Genomic DNA, 20479 nt, shown 5'->3' with positions numbered 1-20479 from the left:
AATATATGAATTACAATGAGAAGCTTTACATTATCAAATCTGTTTATTTTGAGACAAACTGGTACAAATGCATGTAAACATAAAAAACATGAAATAAAAACACACACCAATCAATTAACAATCATGCTGAAATCAATCATCGGAAGTTTTTGGTTAACATGATGCTTTTTAAGATGGCTTGATGCTGAAAGTGCTTAAGGTTTAAAAACAAACACAAAAAAAAAAACAGAAATACAAAATACTCATTAACACTTCATAAAACTACAGTATAACCTGTGCGCAACCATCCAGAGTACAAAGAGAAACTTCCCAAGTAAAAACTTCTAACGACAAGATTGTGTGACATCATCAAGTGTTGTGGAGAAAGTAGTTCCTGACGACCCTTTAGAATTTATTTTAAATATGCAAAGACAATACATTTGTCAAAACACTTGTAAATTCAAGCAATGCTGTCTGTAAACCAAAAGTCTAAAAAATCTGCACCAACAATTGTAACCAACACAGCCCTGTTTGAAGAACCCCCCCCCCCCCCCCCCCTCAGGTGAAACAGTAAAACAGACATTTGAAAAAGTGAGGAGCTAGAGTACAGTGTAATGATGTTTCAGGTAGAGGGATGCCATGTGAAAAGATACCATCGACACAGAGAGCTCCTTCTATTGCATTAGCTAAAGGCACTGATATCTTAATGGAAATAACTTCATTTGGCTCACTACCAGGCACAGCAAACACAATTGCTAGCTGTTAGCGCAGCAGTGTGAGCCTGGTAACTGATGGAAAGTGACTCAGTTATGAATGGTGCTGCTGGCTGCGCCCCTGCACTCTTGAATATGTTATCATCTCCTCTGTGCAGTGGAGCATATTAATAAAGCACCTTACAGTTACACCGTCTAAACAGACTGTAAATCACTGCCCGTTTAACCCGTACACACGCTAACTTGTTGTATTAGAGGACGCCAGTTTTTAACCGCCACAATTAGCACATTTAAACACTTGAAGCCTGAACTGATGTGGCACAATCAGCTTACATAATGATTCATTAATGGCTGGTGGAAAGTGTGGGCCAGCTCTAGAAATTCAAAACAAGAGAAAGTTAATCAGGCTAATTGTGTGGAAGCATCATCGTTAACATAATATTGCCACTGAGGATCACAGAATCAGGGGATTTAGAAAATGTTAGATATTAACCAGTTAAATTGTTAGTACATTAAAACAAATACAAACAGTGCATAGTAAAAGGCACTTGGTTTGAAATGGGTTAGCTTTGTTTTGTTTGTATCTGCATTAGAATTGTCATGATAACATTTTATACTTGAATTCATTACAAGTAAAATTACAATTATAGTAATACCATGGTAACAAAATTTTAAATTCTACCCAATATTGGGTAATTTGTTATTTTCAATTACCAAAAAATTGCAGCCAAACTCCTGCACACTATCTAAATTACATAAATACATTTGCAACTTTGGATATGTGCAATTTAAAAAGTCTCACCTCCGTTGTTCTCTGTCTGTAAGACATCAAGATGTATCTGCTTTTTTTTTTTATCCTTATATTTGGTATTTTCTTTTTCGTTCGGAGAGAAACGTTTTTTCGATTTTTCTGTATGTCCAGCACATGTGGAAAAAATTGACAATAAAGATGACTTTGACTTAAACGTAACTATTTCTTCTTAATGAGATGACATAAGGAAAAGAAACATCTGTAATTGTAAAGTTGTGAATTTGAATTGATGATAGCTGCTTTCTCTATCACTCATTGCAGCTTTAAGTTAAAAAAAATATATATAACTGAAGATGTTGTTTTTCTTAAAGCTCCAGTACCTGTTGATACAATAGATCATTCAAATAATGGAGATTGTTTCATTTTCAAACACATGGTTTCCAATTGCATCATGAAAATGTTACACGTGTTGTGATGGCTTTCCTCTCTGTTTCGACTTTTACAAACTGTCATATGCTCAGTGTGATGCTGTGAATAGTGCTTGCTGGGATTTTGGCATCCGTTTCCTCCCCACAGACCCTGAAGATCACAGTGGTGTTGGACGGGATGGTGGTAGTGGCGTTGAGGGATTTACCGAGCCAGCCCTGAGAGCCTCGCTTGTACATTTTAACTGTTACCTGTAGAGAGGGACGGAGAGACGGAAACAGAGGGTACACATTATGAAGGCAGACAAGTCAGAGTGGCTTAAAATTCAGGTGCTGTTCTTGAATATTTAATACTTTAGTACTACTGTTGGGATCTTGACCCTGACATAGTCCTCTGACATCTACATGTGAAAGCCATTTCTGAGACTGTGGGCTTCTGGACTGAAGGATCAGTATTGATTTATTGTTTCCAACCTGTTGCAAGAGAGTTGATTTAGATTCTACAGGTCAAATACTGTAAAAATTTACGTTCAACTTGTGGTTCAACATGAAGCCAGAAAATAAGGATTTGATAAAAGATGGTTTTGATTTAACATACAATGCCATTTTGTTTGCCTTCATATAGAAATTAAGCTGTTCAAATTGAGCAGAAACAACAACTACATCACCCAAACCTCTGAAACATTCACCATGTAAATGTAGCCCTTTTTTTTTTTTTACTTGGAAGCCTATATGTAGCACCATTTTATGTGACAATCACCAAAATCAGCGTGTAGGGATACAGATAAAGATGATTAGACATTAATCGGATTAGTAATTTAAAGCTGAATAATAGCAAAAGCTCTAGGTTGATTGTGTTGTCCCATACACAGGCAAACCCCAACATGTTCATGTGGAATTTAGCAAGAAAAATGACTTCAGTGAAAAACAAAACAGCAGATTAATTTTCCGTATATCAGCTGATCATTCAATCAGTTATTCTCTCTGGTAGATCATGCCATTTTGGTTCATCCCCACGTCAACAGAAATGACAATTTTCTTTCACCACACAGACACTGTGCCACTCTTTGTTCGACAGTGATCCAAACGGCGGTCTGAATCCGAATAAATATTAAATTAACCTTGTTTTTCAATGTGAGCTGTTTTAATTCCTCTCCACATCTTGAATGGAGTCATCCCTCTCTTGATTTTATGTAGGTTGTAGGGCATAATACGCTTTAACACTGCATCAAAACGGCCTGTTATGTTTGAGCCCGACAATGGGAGCCTTAACTAGATTTAGACATGCAGGTAATTGAACCACATCCATTTCAAAAAGAATGCCGGGCTGCATCTCTTGTTTGGCTGCATTTACAGGGGATAACAGAATATTACAGTGCCTTTTCACAGTTCCATTTTCTTTCACTTTAGCATTAGGCAATTTTTCAATTATTATTTTTTTTCCCGTGTTCTTTCATCCCTGTCTCTCCATAATGTCTGGGCCTTTTAGTTAATGGTAGCGACAGTCAGAGCCCAGTATATCGGCTCTTGTCCATTTTGCAGGTCATTGTGGAAGCCCAATAGGCCTTTTATTACGCCGACATCAAAAGGCAGATAAGCATTAGAGGTGGGGAAAATACCCTGCACTAGATATGTTCCCTCTTTCCTTTGTCTGCTATTGAAAGTGATCATTTTAATAGTGAAGAGGTTGGTGAGCTTTGGGGCTGATGGGAAGTGCGACACCCCTGACAGCCTGCGAATATGAGCAAGTCGATAACACAACACGAGCGCACAGCACACCCTCAGCACCTGCACGCTCTCGCTGCTAACCTAATTATCTGCAACAAAGGCCTCTGCGATTTCAGACACACATCTTTCCTCCATTTACTTACTTATTACTGTGCATTAAACAGGGAGAAAAAAAAAAAAAAACCTGCAACAATTGTGTCTTATATTGCAGCCTTGGCCGAATGCCACATGGCTTGTATTACAATAGCATCAGACACTTCAGAATGAGTGTCTATTAATTTGGGATGCATGAAAAAATAGCTTCATGACAGCTGGTGGCAGAGAGATGCAAAAAAATCCAACACAAAGACATCAGAGAGGATTATTCTAACAAATCAGTGCCAAATATAATAGTTAGTAATCAACAATTAACTAATTTAATGGAGCTAGAGATGAGTACTTCCATCTTTGGGGCGCCGCAGAGACTCACACACAAAACTGAATCTGCTCAGTCATTTCTATCTAGTGTTTTTTACCACAAAGAGGGGGAAAAAAAAGTTATTTCATAGAACAAGAGAGGCACAGAATGCTTTGAAACACAACATATCCTGTATGTTGAAAAGCATCCAAAAAGCAACAACCTTCATCAAGACTACACAAATCTCTATCATGAAAAATGCTCAGAAACCTGCATCTAGATCCAGGTCTGTAGTCAGATATTACATTTTTAAAGTATTGCACTTTTTTCCCCATAAGTAATCATCCTAAATTGATGACAAAAGCCTCTCAAACTGATACTATTCCTGTATAATCATCCAATTGGCACAGAACTGGCGTGACCTTGAGCTGACATATGACATCTCATTCTGATGTCACTGCGACATGTGGGCCGTCATGTAAGGGTTACGTTTTGCACAAATGTGTAAACTGCAATAACTTTTAGTACTGCTAACTGTCTTCTACAATTCTATAGAACCAGTGATTAAAAATGAAAATCTGAAATAAATCTTTTGCATGCTTAAATTATTATTATTATTTTTTGTTTCAATTGAAACCCGTGGAATAAATGGGAGCTAAGAATTCCAATGAGAGAGTGTCATAGAGGCTATACACTTAAAACCTTATGTGTCATATATATATATATATAAACATTGTTCTCAATGAAGGTCAGAACAAAGCAGCCAACATTGTGCGAAAGGAAAACTAGCACACAATACACCAAAAGGACTAAAACAAGTTTCCCTGACTGCTACAGACATATAGGTTTTGTTTTGCAATACAGTGAGGATTTATGTGACTGTTACCAACATAAACTCAAAGATGGAGGTCTGTGTGGTCTGGAGTCTAGACAGCCCGCCTGCCAGGTGTTGTCAGGTACAGGATCTGTCACTGCTTGTTAACCACTTGAGGCAAGTGTCTACTGTATCTAAATTACAGAAGAAGAACAAAGTGTACAAGAGCTACTGACATAAAACAACAAAAAGTTATTAATAGTGTGATCTGCATCCTACACTTACCGGTTAGATAAACCAAAACATGAAAAGGGTGAAACGTTACTAAAATAACATCTCATGTCTGGACTGTGAAATGTTTACAAGTTTAAGACAATCTTGACTAATCTAAGCACAGACGGGTCTTCATGTGTGAGAGTGCGTGTAACACTGAATGGCTAGGACAGGACCCCTTGGGGCTATGGTTGGGTGTCACACAAAGGGCTGAGAGCTCACCTAACCGTGTCTACCACTGATCCGCCTCTCGCTTTCTGTGTCAGGGGAGTCGTGTGAATGACATCACTACTCACATTTCAACCAGACAAACTCCGCTGCTTCTTATTTACCGTCTGCTAATAGTCATAAATTCTGCCTCTGGTTCACTGTTGACCTTTTAACCTCTTAAACTCAAGACACCGACTCATTCTCAAAAAACATACTTCTTACAAATATCTGATATCCATCTCACTCGTTTCCTTATCTGCTACCTGTAGGGACTTTAATGGCTGTTTTTGTTGTAATGATAATTCAGACATTTCCAAATGACTCACTAACTTGCTCACTTCTAAACTCATTCCATTGTCTTTGTGTTAATGTGAATACTTGAAGTTCAAAGTCAAACATGTCTGACAAACGTGACTAATGTGAGGATCTGTATAATTGGCTAGGGACGTGTCACCACCTGTGTATATTGCCATTCACAAAGTTCAGATTCTTCCCCCCGATAAAGTCAAAGAATCCCGGTGGGGTATCAGTCAGAAGGGGGCTGTTACCTGGAGCCATGGGTGCAGTGTTTCAGGTGAACTCTGAGTGAGCGTAACGCCACACCGGCTTCAGACGGCAGGCTCTTTGTTTCACGCCGTGTCTCAGTAGACACTCACACGGGGAGAAATACAGAGTAACACACCTTAGACGCACCAAACATCTTTGTAAACAAGCCAAATGTGATTAAATCGGAGGAAAAAGAGGTTTGCTGTTGCTGCGTCCGGGTTCAACAAGGCAATTAGGTAAACACTGTGTGGTTTGGCTCACTCAAAATAAATCAACAACCTGCTCATTCTGGCTGGTAAATTAATTATATGCAATTCTTGAAGTTGGCTATGCAATTAAAAACGTATATGATTAGATTTAACAACCATTTGATTTGTTTATTGTATGTTTTAACTGTAATTTTTTACAGCAAAATAAATATTACAAAAACTGAAAACATTTCCATTTAAGATGGACTGTAAAACTGATTATGAACAAATATTTAAATTCAAAGGAAATTAAAAAAAAGTTAAACCAACTTTTACTGAACCACTATGCCAAATCATACACAACAGCACTTTGAGTTCTGCCTGTACTAACAAAAGTTACTTAATGACTACATGCAAATAATGTTTCATAATTTTCAAAAAAGAAAGCGGTCTTGATAATTCATGTATGACTTATGGTCACCTCTAAGAAATGAGTCAAAGACAACATTTCCCCAAGGTACAATAAAGGGGTAGCTGTGAATCAGTGGCAGAATTAGTCATCTCTCAACCAGAAGGTTGGGGGTTCGATCCCCAGCTCTTGCCAATTCGTCCTTGGGCAAGACACTTAACCCCAAGTTGCTCCTGTGGCTTCGCTTGGCAACGTGTGAATGTGTGTGAATGGGATTAAATAATACTGATGGTCACTTTACATAGCAGCCTCTGCCATCAGTGAGTGAAAGGATAGGTGTGACCTGCTGTGTAATAGAGTAGTAACTCCCACTCAGTTTCTGATATATCATAAACAAGCTCAAGTCCATTTACCATAAAGTGAATAGAATTGTATCAGATCATATCGTACCATATTATAGTGTAGTGTAAGATAAAGCTACCATATCTTGATAGCGGTCTGACAATAAAAGGTTTTAAATGTGACTAACCACTCTCAGTACATTGTTTTAGCCAACTGATGTACTAAATTTGTATTGTTTATAAAGAATGCAGTCAAGGCAGGGATATCTTAAATTATTTGGAGGATTATATGTTGATTTATCTGTTACTATACACTTGTAGAATGATATTCAGTGACCCTACTAAACTGCAACAACTCACAAATATGCTCGTCTGCAGACTGACTCCATTACTTCCTGTATGAAATACTCGTGTTTTCCAGATGTTGTCCACCCATTAGCATGCCTTAACTATGGCTCTGGCTCGGTGACATTACTGCCTATGTCTATAACTACGTTTGTCTAAAGTTATGAAACCTCAACGATGACTGGTAAAATTCTGAATATCTACATCTCTACTTCTAACCAACCTGCCTCAGCTAACAGGAAGCCATTAGACTCTGCAAATAACCATTTACATCCATTCACCCTGTGTGGACTTGCATCCACATAAGTGCATTTTCTGCACAAGGTTTAAAATATGAACCCCCCTCCTCCTTTTTTTCTCCTCAATGGGTCTGGTCGTCTGGCTGATTTGAGAGGGCACAATCTATGACTGATTTAATTTGCTCTTTACAAGCATCTCTAACAGCATTACCCCCCAGAGCATACACTGACTGCCCCCATCTGACTCCATTAAATCCCAAATCAGGTTTAAAGACCATATTGATGCCGCCCGTTATTAAGGGTGATTATCAAAACAACAGACAACGGGCCAAAGTGTCTGTTAACTAGTTTATCCACAATTTCACCTAACTTTAACAGATGGCAGGGCTGTCAATTACAAACTGTATCTGCTGCACACGCACTGTCTGGACATGCAGCATATTAGCCTTCACATTAAAAGAACGATAGTCTGCTCACAGGTGGTCACAGGAAATGGACAGAGCGCACAATATAAATTACGATAACTGTCAAACACAGTCTCAATCACTGAGAAATCAGTGAACATTATTACCCAGTCACTTGCGGGTGTTTTTAGCAGTCTCTGCTGCAAGATTTAAAAAGGAAGAGTCGGATATAAAAAAACCCTGATGTTGCCGTTGAGTCCACTTCACCACCTTTATTCTCCTCAATTAACGAGAATAGCTTTTGAAACTGTAATTAAGTGTCTCTGCTCCACTCGGCCTCTTCATTATTCATGAATCCCTATTGATCATATCTCTCTGCCTGTACTGTGGGGATCACTGTAATATCCTGTATCCTAAAAAACAAATAGCCGTGCTTCCCTGAGATAAAATTAACATCTTGGCTTGCGACCAAAGAAAAGTTCCCTTTTGGCGCTAAATCCAGCGTTAGATGCCAAGCTGGGTGATGTCAGAGAATAATTTATAGGAAAAGTATTAAATTGAAGCGTATATGATCTTATTTGTGACTAAAATATACCATTGTAAAAGGCTGGGCACTAACTGGATATGATCGGTAACTGGGTTTTAGTGGAGCCGTATTGCTTCAATATGATAAAAATCATTATGGCTGCAACTGATGATTCATTTAATCAAGGATTAATCAGCCCATTCTTTTCTTAATTACCTGTAATAATGGCAGTAAAGTATCAGCAAATCCAAAAAAAGAGAAAAAAAGAGTTTCACAGAGCCAAAAGTGATGTCATCAAAATGCTGTAGCTGAAAACTAAGTCTAATAATAATGTAACAAAAAGCACAGAATCCTCATCTTTGACATCAAAACCACGTCGTTTAAATCATGTAGACGCGTATGCACAACAAATTATATTACCGTTCAACAAAATGATCAACACTCATTTTTTTAAATAAATAAAGATAAGATAAGACTTTATTGGAGTGTTGCAGCAACTCAAGACAAGTAGCAGTAGGTAGGACAAAATAAAATAAAATAAATACAAATAAAGTAGGAGGTATATACAACTGAAATAAGCAGGAGTGAAGTGAACTATACAAGACAGTTCAAATTGGACATTAAACTGACAGAATAAGACACTAGATTGATTTATTTTAGAGTGAAAAGTACAAAGCAGATTTAATTGATCGTCAATTTGAACATACAGTTGTACAATCTTAATACCTCAATTGCAAAATAAGATTATTCGCTGATTCCATATGTGCTGGATCTTCTCTTCAATGTATTGGCTGTTCATATAATGTATGCAGTGTACAATACAACATATATAATCACTGTGGGTATAACCTACGTGGGGTGTCTGATAGCTCATTTCACATTCAAATGAATTATTATGTACTGAATATTAATGGCTTGGAGCTTTCTTTTAAACATGTATTCAAATGTACTGAACCTCAATCTCCACCTGTGTTAAGTAGGAATGTGTAAAACATGAACTCTACGGGTTGATGTTTAACTAAATTAACAAAAGAGGGTGTGAAGAGCCCTCAGCAGTGACTGCTATTGCATGCTGGGTGATGAATTTGGAGGAAACACATTGAGTCATCTTCACATTGAGGGATGCAGAAATCTCTCCGCGGGACTCTTCACAGCGGCTTAGTGCTCGAGTGAAAAAATAGATTTTTACCAAGTTTAATCACACGCTATTACAAGGCAGCTTTTATCATTGCCTTACACTGTGTAAGTGCTGGTGTCTTCACTAGTTCATTACTGACACTTGTGATTCTGCAGCACTCTTCTCGTCTGTAATTGCATGGTTAGCTTTCCTCTGTAGCTTCCTACACACACTTGGGAGCAAATTATTTCCAATTCCAGTTTCCTTTTTCAAGAGCGAAGCTGCAATTACAGAAATCTGAACATCCTGGTAATTTCCCCCCACAATTTTCATTTTGGTTGAAAAATGCAACTAATAGAACTTTCTTTCTGGGAGATTCCTCAGAAAACTTTATAATCTACAGAACAGAAATCATCCGTCCACAGAAGTGAAGTCCGGATGTGCCTGACAGAAAACTCTACAGTACAAAAAGTTTGATAAGCTGCATTTTTTTGTGACTTTGTAGCCTTGCATGGTCATAAAAACATTTTTAATACCAATTATTTCTTTGCCACAATAACGTGCACATATTTTGAGGATTCAGCCATGTTTTGATAAATCATTTAGAAGTAAAAGTGATGGGTCCTGCATGTGTTTTCTTTGAATTGCTTCATTCTTTCTTCTCAACATAAAAAGAGGCCAAAAAGCCACAGTGGCTGCCCCTATTATCTATTTAGGCAGCAGAATTAGCAGGCTTTGTAAATGGCCCCGCTCCTGCCCTTTTGTGTGCCTCCTTTCATTACCACCACAAAGCGGTTGATGTCTCCCCTCTCTGCCTTTTCTGCGCAAAGCACCGGGCGTACCAGCCTCGTCCATTAAAGGCCTGTGACACGTGCAGCCTGGGAGATGGCCAACAGAGAGGAATGTCTGCATGGAGTTAAATTAAAGAAGCCGAATCTGTGTGGAATCTGTAGCCAGTCAGAGACAAGACGTATCTATGGTCTGAATATTTGTTTGCAGAGATGTTGTCGGCGAGTTTGCAGGTTTTTTTTTCTTCGCTTCTATTAATCAGCTGACAGGGCTGTGTAGTCAAGTTACAGTCGAGGGAACTCCATTGTTGTTTCTCAGCCATGCAATTAGTAGACTCTCTATATGCTGAAACACAGGGGCTCCATTTCTGCTCCTCCTGCATAAATACGTTATTGAAACTGGCACAAAGACCTTATGAAACTGTCAAATTTTAGAACAAGACACGACAAGAGGATGAACAACACGAGCAACCTGCACTTGATATCATGACATGAATAGATCTCTCTCGCTAACACCCACAAACACACACTTACTCGCGTGCGCACACACACACACACACACACACACATAATTACCCCCTCAATCCATACAAATTGAATGAAGCCAGAACCGTGGTCTAAGAATATAGACCATAATTAATAAATTACAGCCACTCTACTCAATCATTCTCCACTTTGGGTGCACGCAGACATCCCATTCTCTGCAGAGTAATCGACTGAGCTGGCAGAAAACACACCTAGTGCCTCCGCGGTGGCTTTGCGGGTGCATCTGGTGCCACCCCTCTCAACCCAAACAGATGCCTGAGTGAACGGTCGGGTCATATCGCAGATCTTTTACCCTGTGTGTTTACAAGTAACAAATCAAAAGCATGCAGTATTTCTGGGCTCTGAAAATATGCCTCGGGGAGCTATCAGGTTTCTTTGCAAATCCCCCGAGCCTCCCCTCACAGCTGCTGCACACAAGCAAATATCTTCTTTTTTTTCCTTTTTTCTTTTCTGAAGATGGAGAGGCTGATCCATTGATGGAGTCCCAGAGAGAACATTTCTTGGACTTATACTTAAATTAACTGTAAAAAAATAATAATGTCCGATTATTTATTGTAGCTGGATCATGTCGAAGATCATGTAAGAGAGGTCAAACAGACAATATAACATAGAGATGTTTAATCTATATTTCCTGTGTCGTGTTTTTTGTGTATTGAGCGAAGCAGGTTCACCTCGCACTGCCGCCATTTACAAACATTCTTTGAAAATAATATATTTTGTGTGTGTGTGTGTGTGTGTGTGTGTGTGTGTGTCCCCTCAGGCCAGAAAAGGGTCGCTGGAGTCTGCCTAATGATTGTCGGGTCATGTATCAAATGCACAGCAGCTGGAGGCGAGAGGGGGGGGGAGTTAATACAGTCTGGAAGTTTTTTGGGGAGGACGGGGAGGGGGGTGGGGCGTGAGTGGAGTCTGTAAGGAAAGCCCCCAGAAAAGTGTTTGGGTGCTGAGGGTGGGTGTGAAATCGGTCATGGATGCTGAGCAGGGGCCAAACTCACTGGACCTTTAGAGCTCTGACCTTTGTCTGTCGGTCATTTGCAGATACTTAAAAATATATCCAACAAGCAAGACTGGAGCACCACCAAAGAAGCAAACACATATTTTTAAATTTTTAAAGGCTTTGGGTTAAAAATTTAACAAAATATATAGTGCCGTAAATAAATATCATAATCACTCAGATCGAGCTTCTATAGTGAAGGTTACTATTTCTTCATGCAATCTCAAAGACACCTGATACTAATTGACCAATGTCATACATTGCTTTGAAATTTAAAAAATAATAATAATCAAAAACATCAACCAATCTGAATCTGAATGAGCTAGACTTTTTAGACAGTGTTAGCTTTCAATTAAATGAGCCTAAGAGTACTTTACTGGTAGGCGAAATGACTTACCTCAATAGAAGACTGGAGAGTAAAGATATTTACTAACGAAGTGTGCAGAGAAATGATTTTAGAGAACACCCTGGAGTGACGGTACAGGTGCGAAAATTCATATTTACTGTTGCCTATAGATTGTGACATGAGAATATTTTGAAACAAAATATCTCCCTTTGTGCTGTGAAAAAATGTAAATACTAATTATCCAATAAGATGTGTATTCATACCTATCATGACATCATCTAATCAAAGACGGTCTTGAATGTTTTAAAACAACTGGAAAATTGCTTTCATGCTCTTCATTCTGAATAAAATCTTTGTTTTTTTTCAGGGAGGTATGACAGAAAACTATGAGAGGCCGTCATAAAGTTCTACTGCCACCTAGTGGTCTTCTGTTTCATTCCATGCTCTTTTATACAGTAAGTCCTACTTGTAGTCCTTGGGGCTTATAAGACTTGTGCAGTGGACTGACCTGAGGAGCGTGTCCCAGCAGGGCCCACAGCGAATCAGCGGACAGTGTCTTGACTCTGGAAAACTCGAGCATGTCTGTCTCCTGTCGGTCCAGAGCGATGTACTGGCAGCCCTGAAAGTCTCCTTTCAGCTGCTCGCCACAGTGCAGCCGCACCAGATCCCACGTTCCCACCCCCCTCAGGACCTCTCGCACTGACTCCATCTGCCTGTACGACAGATGACCTGCAGGACGAGGAAAACATTGACCAAAACAATAAGAAAAACCTTGTAGCATTCTAGTCACAAGCCTTTTTAATTCATCATATTTAATGATTGAATTCATTATACCTCATTACACAGATTTAATACATATCAAATTAGATTGACAGGTCCTCAAAGCCTTTTAATCTAAAAAACTTTTCGATAATATTTTACTTAAATACTTGTTTAGAGACCAAACTAATTTGGTAAACAGTCTGAAGCAAACCGTCTGCACCTGCCGACTTATTTACAAGTTTTGGCCTCTTATCAGAAGAGAATAGAGTGCTTAAAAGGACATTCAGCGAGTTAGACTCTTAGCTGAATTCAAAAGGTATTACCAGTATGTCAATCTTTTAAGGACATGCTCACCAGATAGCCACGAGGGAGTCAGTGCGTCTGAAATCCAGGCCACGTAACCCTCCCTGAAAGATCGGAGAAAGTTGTCTATCTGGCTGTGGGAGACCAGCTCCCTCCTCTTCGTCAGCTCCTCATCCAGCTCGCAGTCTGGAGAGAGGAAGATGACTCTGGGGAAGAAGAGACTCTGGCGCACGGACACTCCACTCCTCTTTAAATGGGCACAGAGGTTAGCTGTCTTGGTCTAGGGGAGAAGCAGTTGGGGACACATTGATTATGTTCTTACTGATCAATCATTCAGTTAATAAAATGTAAGGGGAAAAGGGCGGGGTCAAAATGTTTTTAAATGTTTGGGTTAATCAACATATGTCTGTTCCATCGAGAATCAAAAACAGTCAAAACAGCTGGTAATATATTGATGACCTGCTTTGAAATCTTGTTGACATTTCTTTGATAAGTCGCTGAGTGAGTCAATAATAATAATAATACTAGACAAATTTAAGTTTCAGGTTATGATCTTGTACAGCTGCTTGTGTTTACATAACATTTCTTATTAGAGAGGGTTCAATTCAGCTGATAATAAAATCAACCAGATTTCCCCAGTATTTAAAAGTTGTGTTGCATATTGAGCCTGTCGACACATACTATGTCCTTTAGTTTCTTCATATAACTTCATATAAGATCAGCTCTATCCGTATGTTCTGTTTGTGCATTACTAAAGTTAATATGTCCAATTCAAGCAGACTAAATCATTCAGTATGTTTGCCATTAGACTCTTCTGTCAAGCTCCCTGTTCAAAATGAACATGTATAGAGATGGAAATGACTGACTCCAAACAGAGACAGGCACATAAGGTGACAGCTGTGTTTAGGCACCTGCTTGCTTTAACCCCCCCCCCCCCCCCCCCCCCCCACACACACACACACACACACACACACACACACACACACACACACACACACACCCCTCACACACACCCCTCACACACACAACCCCAGGAAAATAATGACGCCCTTTCAAATGAAGAGCGAGCACTTGTGAAGTTTAGGAAGCCTGCTGCATTGTTTGAAATTTCCATATAAATTGTTCTGGTGACTCAGAATCTCTTAACCCAGCTGGAGTTTGGGTGAAAACAATGTGCTGGACAATTGCATTAAACCTTGGACACAAGTGTGGCAGACAGTTTGACATTTAGGTTTTCAAGTTGGTGTTCCAACATTTTTTTTTTTTTACCATGATGGCTTTGAGGGGATCTTCAGTCTGCTCAATGCAGGTATTGGTAAAGTTTTGGTCCTCTTCTTTTACTTTCAGTTGCCAGTTTTGGTTCTGAGTGGACACTGCGCCTCTCCAGGGTTTGACATCTATGCAGAAGATTCCCTGGCCTATGCAAAAACAAAAAAACATAAAATCCCTTCACAACATGTTTATTTTCATATTAAACATATTCATATAAAATGCAACAATGAACTGCAAATAAAATAACTGAATGGGAGTAAGTTTAGGGCTCAGAAATACTGATATTTTAAAACAACTAACGTGGAAATATGTGTTTTAACTATTGATAAATCACTTTCAAACAAAACTGCATCCAAAAAGGATACCATACAAGAATAACACAATGGTCATAAATAAAATGAACGCTGGTTTAATACCATCTAGGTGCCTCAGATCTTTGAATTGTGCATGTTGATGAACTGTGAAACTGTAGTGGCCTACCGGGACTCTTAAAAAAGACGGCCAGTTAGACAGGAACACTAATAATAATAATAATGCTAATAATAATAATTTATCCTTTATTAATCCTGTGAGGGGAAATTCAGTTTAACACTCTGTTTATGCTACACAAACATAGGCCGAAATACACACACACATGCACAAACAGGATCCTATGGACATGCACTAATGGAGAGGTCTCAGAGTGAGGGGGGCTGCCCACAGCGAGCGCTCAAGAGCAGTTTTTGGGGTTCGGTGCCTTGCTCAAGGGCACCTCGGCAGTGCTCAGTAAGTGGACTGGCACCTCTCCAGCTACCAGACCAATTTCCGAACATGGTCCGTGCCGGGACTTGAACCGGTGACCCTCCGATTCCCAACCCAAGCCCCAATGCTCTTCATAGTAAAACTTGACAACATGTCTGCTGCGCAAAAGGCCTATTAAAATACTTCACTGCCCCTCAAATGTAATTCAGCTTGAAAGACCTGAAAACGACACATTGAAGTTGCATCTCAATGATAATATTGAAGACAATACCAGTATTGTATCAATTCATTGCACAGATTTATCATGAAATGCCCTTTCATTCTCGATACTAACCTGTGAGAATAACAATATTGATGTCATCTCTGGTGGTTTTTAACTGGTCTGGGGACCGCAAGTTGCAGTAAACATCTTCCTTCCTCAGCCCGGTGAGTTTCCTACAGTGTCAGTACATTGAAATAAAAAATAGCGGGTTAAATTTTGATTCAAAGAACTGAAAAGTTCACACATTTACTTGAGCTACTTAGGGGCAGTAAAATGTGAAACAAAAAAGGGACAAATAATCAAACGAATGCTTGGATCATTTCAGTTGATGGACCGTAGACAAAAGCTACAATGACATTCCTTGGGAGTTGTGCTTCTGTCTATTAAAAAAGTATACACTCCCCCTTTAGCTCCACTCTTTGAGTGTTAAATTCTCCATTACGAGCACCTGCTATTTGCTAACTTTGTTTGCCTTTTGGTGCTTGCTTGATGGCGTCAGTGATTTTCAGATCTTTTTAAGGGAAATCAACTGAAAGAAGAGTAAACTCTCTCTGGAAACAGAGTTAAATGTGCATTCACAATTAGACATGTTGAATTATTTTGCTTTAAGTCAACACAGTACATACCTGACATGTTTTACAAACTCAGGTAGTGTTGGTGTCTGATGCCGGCTTGGGCCATGAACACTTTCTGAAGGTTGGGGGTTGAGATGTAACTGGGTTAACAGGTTTCCAAACTGAGGCATTCTAGTCCTGAACTGAAAAAGGAACAACACATCAATGTCAAACTGGGTAGTTTGATTAAGGGACGGAAAACACAATGTAGGTGAAGGATGTGTGCCTAGTTACAAAACAAACTGATGTACTGTCAAAATATTGCCAGGAAAACCCAACTTACTAGCCTTCAAATATAGCTTAATACAGTTTTTCATGTGACTCTAGTTTCAAGTAATGTAAAAACATTTTTTTTCTATTGCTTAAGCCTTGTTGCCATGCTCTACACCCCTTACAAAGCAATGCAAAACCAATTCCCCCTGGCTTGCTCTGTTGACAACACTTGAAAGCTTGAACTTGAACTTCGGGACCCTGCTGAGAGAACAAAGAGCAAAGAAAACACTGCTGTGCCGAACTCCAACGAGCTCTGAAACAAAAACAACACGTACCGTTGAAGTCTCGCGCTGTTTTGAAGGGCCTTTTTCAAGAGGAAAAACGAGGGGATTTCAGCTCGACATTTACTCGTTGCGTTGATGTTTCTTTGCAAATGCTGAGTAATGTAACTCTATCCAGGAACGCTGTTTCACAACTTTCACCGCCCCCTCCTCAGCAGCGTTTCCAGTGTTCCTGGAAGAAGTAAACAGCAGACCACGTGCACCACCTGCAGCATCATATTTCGCCCCAGAGAGACATGACGTCACGACAACGCGTCACTCAGTCTTCCCTGCAATGTTTGTGTGATGCATTTAGGGAACTATTTGCGCTATTTTCATGTGATGTTTACGTGACGCCTTGGAATCTTTGCTGGAAAGAAACACGTTACATCACTGTGGAAAAATACATGTGTAATTAATATGTTAAAAATGTTGTTTACGTTTATGTCAGCAACAGAGTAGCTAAATATCAAAAGTAATAACCGTGTTGAAGACGTTATATGCTTTCTGTCTGAGGAATATTTCTTTCTCAAGCTATGAAAATATTCACTAAGCTGCTAATCTGGATCTTTTGGTCATATCACATGATATTCATTAGCACATTGACTTTGCAGTTGTCCCAGAATTGTATAATAACATCAAGGAATAAAAAAAGCTACAATATCTGATGAAGATCTTGTGATATGACTAACAGCTTCAAATCAGTAAGGCTGATTAAATGGACTGTATTGTGACTGGTTCCCATTGTTCCCATGGACAAAAGTCAACTTGGATCAACAGACTTGGTTTGCTCTGTTTGAATCAGTCGATCACATGCTAAGCTAAAGATTTAAAAAAGTAGATGAGATGCACCCTGTTTTGAAGAGGGCAAAAAAAAAGACAAATACAGTAAAAAGTTACTCACATTACCCTAAATTAAATGAAAAAAAAGTTTGCTAGTTTCATAACACCTGTGCTAACTAAAGCTCCCATTCAAAATCAGACTTTAATTTTAAAAAGTGAGTAAGTAACAAAAAAACAAAAGTCTTCCGTAGTGTTCATCACATTAAAAGCAAATGTCTAATGGTGAATACATCCAAATCACCAATCAAAAGTTGTTGTTCTCCAGTTGTGCAATGTTTCTAAATTCTCATAAATTATCATCGATTCTGTAATATTTGACCCAATCTTTTAAAATGACACTCACTGCAGACTTGAATGCTAGAATTAAAGTAGTTAGACAGCAAAGGCTACATATCTGACCCATTGTTTAAATAATGTGTGCGCTCCATAAAACATCTCAGTGTTCATGGAAAGTAAATGATTGTATTTATCATTCTCAATATAGTTCTTAAAGATTTTTAGGATTTTTAATTAAGAGCAGTTTTCGATCAACACTAAGTCAGATTTTTATGTATAATACAGAAAATATATAAGATATGTACGTAATTTCTTGACATTTGTGCAAGATAAAATAGAATTAAAAATAAAAGTCATCCCAAAATAATATTATTTTATATTTCATATCATATGCGAGGACATTGATGAAATACATATTGTGTTTTTTTCCACTGAACTTGTAGATATTCAACCGAGAACTTGCGGCTCCATCTAACAGGACTCTCACATCCTGCATGAGCCTACACAGAGAGGATATTACAAAAGTGATGAAGAATATTTAATTCAGCAGTAAATACACAGTGAATATCTCAATGTGGTGATAAACAATATCCGGATGGCACAAAATACTGTGAAAGAACTTAATATGAGGAGCGGATAGCCAAATCAGCTCATATGGGCTCAATGGAAGCCAATAAACAGAGGCACTCTGCCTCTCCTGACCTTCACTTCTGGGTGAGATCGGGGCGATAAAGCAGGCGCAACCTCAATAAAACCCACACAAAGAAGTAAAATAAATAGATATTAAATTAAAGCAGAGGCAATACTATCTGAACTGCTGCAAGAATTCAGCAACAAAAGCTTCTTTGTGCAGTTTAATATTGTCCACAATCAGCACCTCATCATACATTTCCAATCAGTTTCATCTCTTGCCTCCACGTATCAACACATATAATCATCTTGTATTGGAACTTGCAAATGGTTTGTATTTATGAGCACCCAGTTTATATATTAAATGTGCTTCATGCTCCTGGTTTGCCCTTTTTTGGGTTGTAGTTAATATCGAATTTGTAATCCGTCTCATCTCTGACTGAGTTTATGGAGTCAAACATTGCCACGAGTGCATGTTTTTCTCACGCACATCGTACCCTGATAACACCTGATGTTTTTTTAAGGCTGCAAAATACTTGTATATATAAAAAGTATCTTTCCTGCTTTTTTCAGTGTTTTCTGCTGCTGCAGGACCAAGGTTACTGTTGTCAGCCTTGTTGCCATGGATACACCTTTTTAGGTCTTCTAAATACTTGAGAAATATTTTCTCCCATTGTCAGTATTCATGTATTTTTCTCCTTAATGCACCTGAAGTGGTCAAATGTCTTTGTGAGAAGATGCTGAAGGGGTTTCAGATCCCCTCTTAAGTGTAGTAAGGCATTAGGGTTAATACTTGGGAGGGGGGGGGGGGCTCAGATAATATTGTATAAAGGTCTAAGTAGGAAGAGTAGAAAGAATCGAGCAGTAACTGGAAGATGATAGAGGTCTGAATTCAATGTATTGGTAAGAATGGGACTGGCACGGACAAGCAGATGATATTCAGTTTTAAGTACTGTAATACAATTTTATCCAGACGATATTTCCATTTTCAATCTTTCAAATTAAATATCTCATTTGCAGAAGTAATGGCTCCATGACATCGCTGACGCTCTGGCCACTAATTTCTGCTCATTTCCTTTTAATTATTAATACAAGAGATTCTCCATATGCTCGCTGCAGATTCTTGTCCATTCGTTTCAGAGAGAATTAGCATTTTACAGTGAAGAGTATGATGAGCTTAACTGCCCCCAATCTAACCGGCTGATCTAAATCCTGTCTGATCAAGATGTTTTAAAGGGTTTGCAGCTGGATGACCCGGAGTTAATGGTCTGAAAATATTCTGGGGTCTGAATCACCTGTATAAGTACAGGACCGTTTTACCTGACAAAGCATGTGTGCTAAAGAGAGCATTAAAAACAAAACTGTAAAATTTAGGGGAAAAACTCTTTTGGGTGTGTTTCTTGCTTAATTGCATGATTGTTAATGTTGCTAATTGCTAACAATCCAACTGATTTAATAAACACAGTTAAGCTCGGCTCAAAAATGGATCCAAAAAGTGGGGAAAACAGTTTTGGTATTGACCCTGGAGCGCCTTCTTTGTGCCTGGCCTGTCTCAGTAATTAGTTCTGCCATATGAAGAGGTAATTTGTATGCTAAAGTTTAATTGTTCAATTATCACTGGATTTGAGAGGAGGCCTTGGTGCCATTTCGCCGTGTTTGAAAACAGTGTTGAACCCCTCATGCCACATAGTCTAATAGTTGGCAATTACAAAGAGAGCCCTCTAACTAAGTTGATTGATGCAGGCTTGCCTCTCTGAAAAAAGCCTGTGCTACCTGCCCTGGTGCAGCTGCTGCCACTGAAGAGTGGCTCCATTCAGCCTGCACAGCTGAATCAGACACACTCGTATTGTGAAAGAGAAAATCAACTTAGCTGCTGACGGACAGCATAAACACCAACTGTGTGAGTACTGAGGAGGACAACATGTTAAAACAACATTATTACAAAGAAAACAAGAAGATTCAATGTGAACCACTTCCCTGAGTCTTTTAATCTGTCGTATTCTTCTAGCTGTTTGAACCACTCTCTGTCAATCTCTCAGTTTGTTTGTCTCTATCCATCTTTCTATCTGGGTCTCTCCCTCAATACCACTTTCTTGAGCCTTCACGTCTTGGCAGATGGCTGTCCATCAATGAGTCTGGTCCTGCTCGAGGTTTCTGTTTGTTATAA

At 39.0% G+C, this 20479-nt stretch overlaps 1 protein-coding gene across 1 annotated transcript; it reads right to left on the bottom strand.

Moving 5' to 3' along the window:
• Positions 1-24: 24 nt before the first annotated feature.
• si:zfos-911d5.4 (uncharacterized) lies at positions 25-16195 on the bottom strand. Its single transcript, XM_061028603.1, has 6 exons — positions 16043-16195; positions 15489-15589; positions 14411-14559; positions 13193-13421; positions 12585-12805; positions 25-2120 (listed from the first exon to the last, which is right to left on the bottom strand). Exons 1-6 carry the CDS (start codon positions 16159-16161, stop codon positions 1953-1955), a joined length of 987 nt encoding a protein of 328 aa, XP_060884586.1. The 5' UTR covers positions 16162-16195; the 3' UTR covers positions 25-1952.
• Positions 16196-20479: the final 4284 nt, after the last annotated feature.

Source organism: Labrus mixtus, chromosome 21, assembly GCF_963584025.1.
Source record: "Labrus mixtus chromosome 21, fLabMix1.1, whole genome shotgun sequence".
Lineage (NCBI taxonomy): Eukaryota > Metazoa > Chordata > Actinopteri > Labriformes > Labridae > Labrus > Labrus mixtus.
This window is presented reverse-complemented; position numbering and strand designations above follow the sequence as displayed.

Excerpts from the sequence above, each read along its gene's own strand:
- si:zfos-911d5.4 (XM_061028603.1), bottom strand. The coding sequence starts at position 16,161 with ATGCCTCAGTTTGGAAACCTGTTAACCCAGTTACATCTCAACCCCCAA. Across the intron at positions 14,560-15,488 it reads CAATATTGTTATTCTCACAG|GCCAGGGAATCTTCTGCATA; the intron begins GTTAGTATCGAG and ends GTTTTTGCATAG. Across the intron at positions 2,121-12,584 it reads TGCTGGGACACGCTCCTCAG|GTAACAGTTAAAATGTACAA; the intron begins GTCAGTCCACTG and ends CCCTCTCTACAG.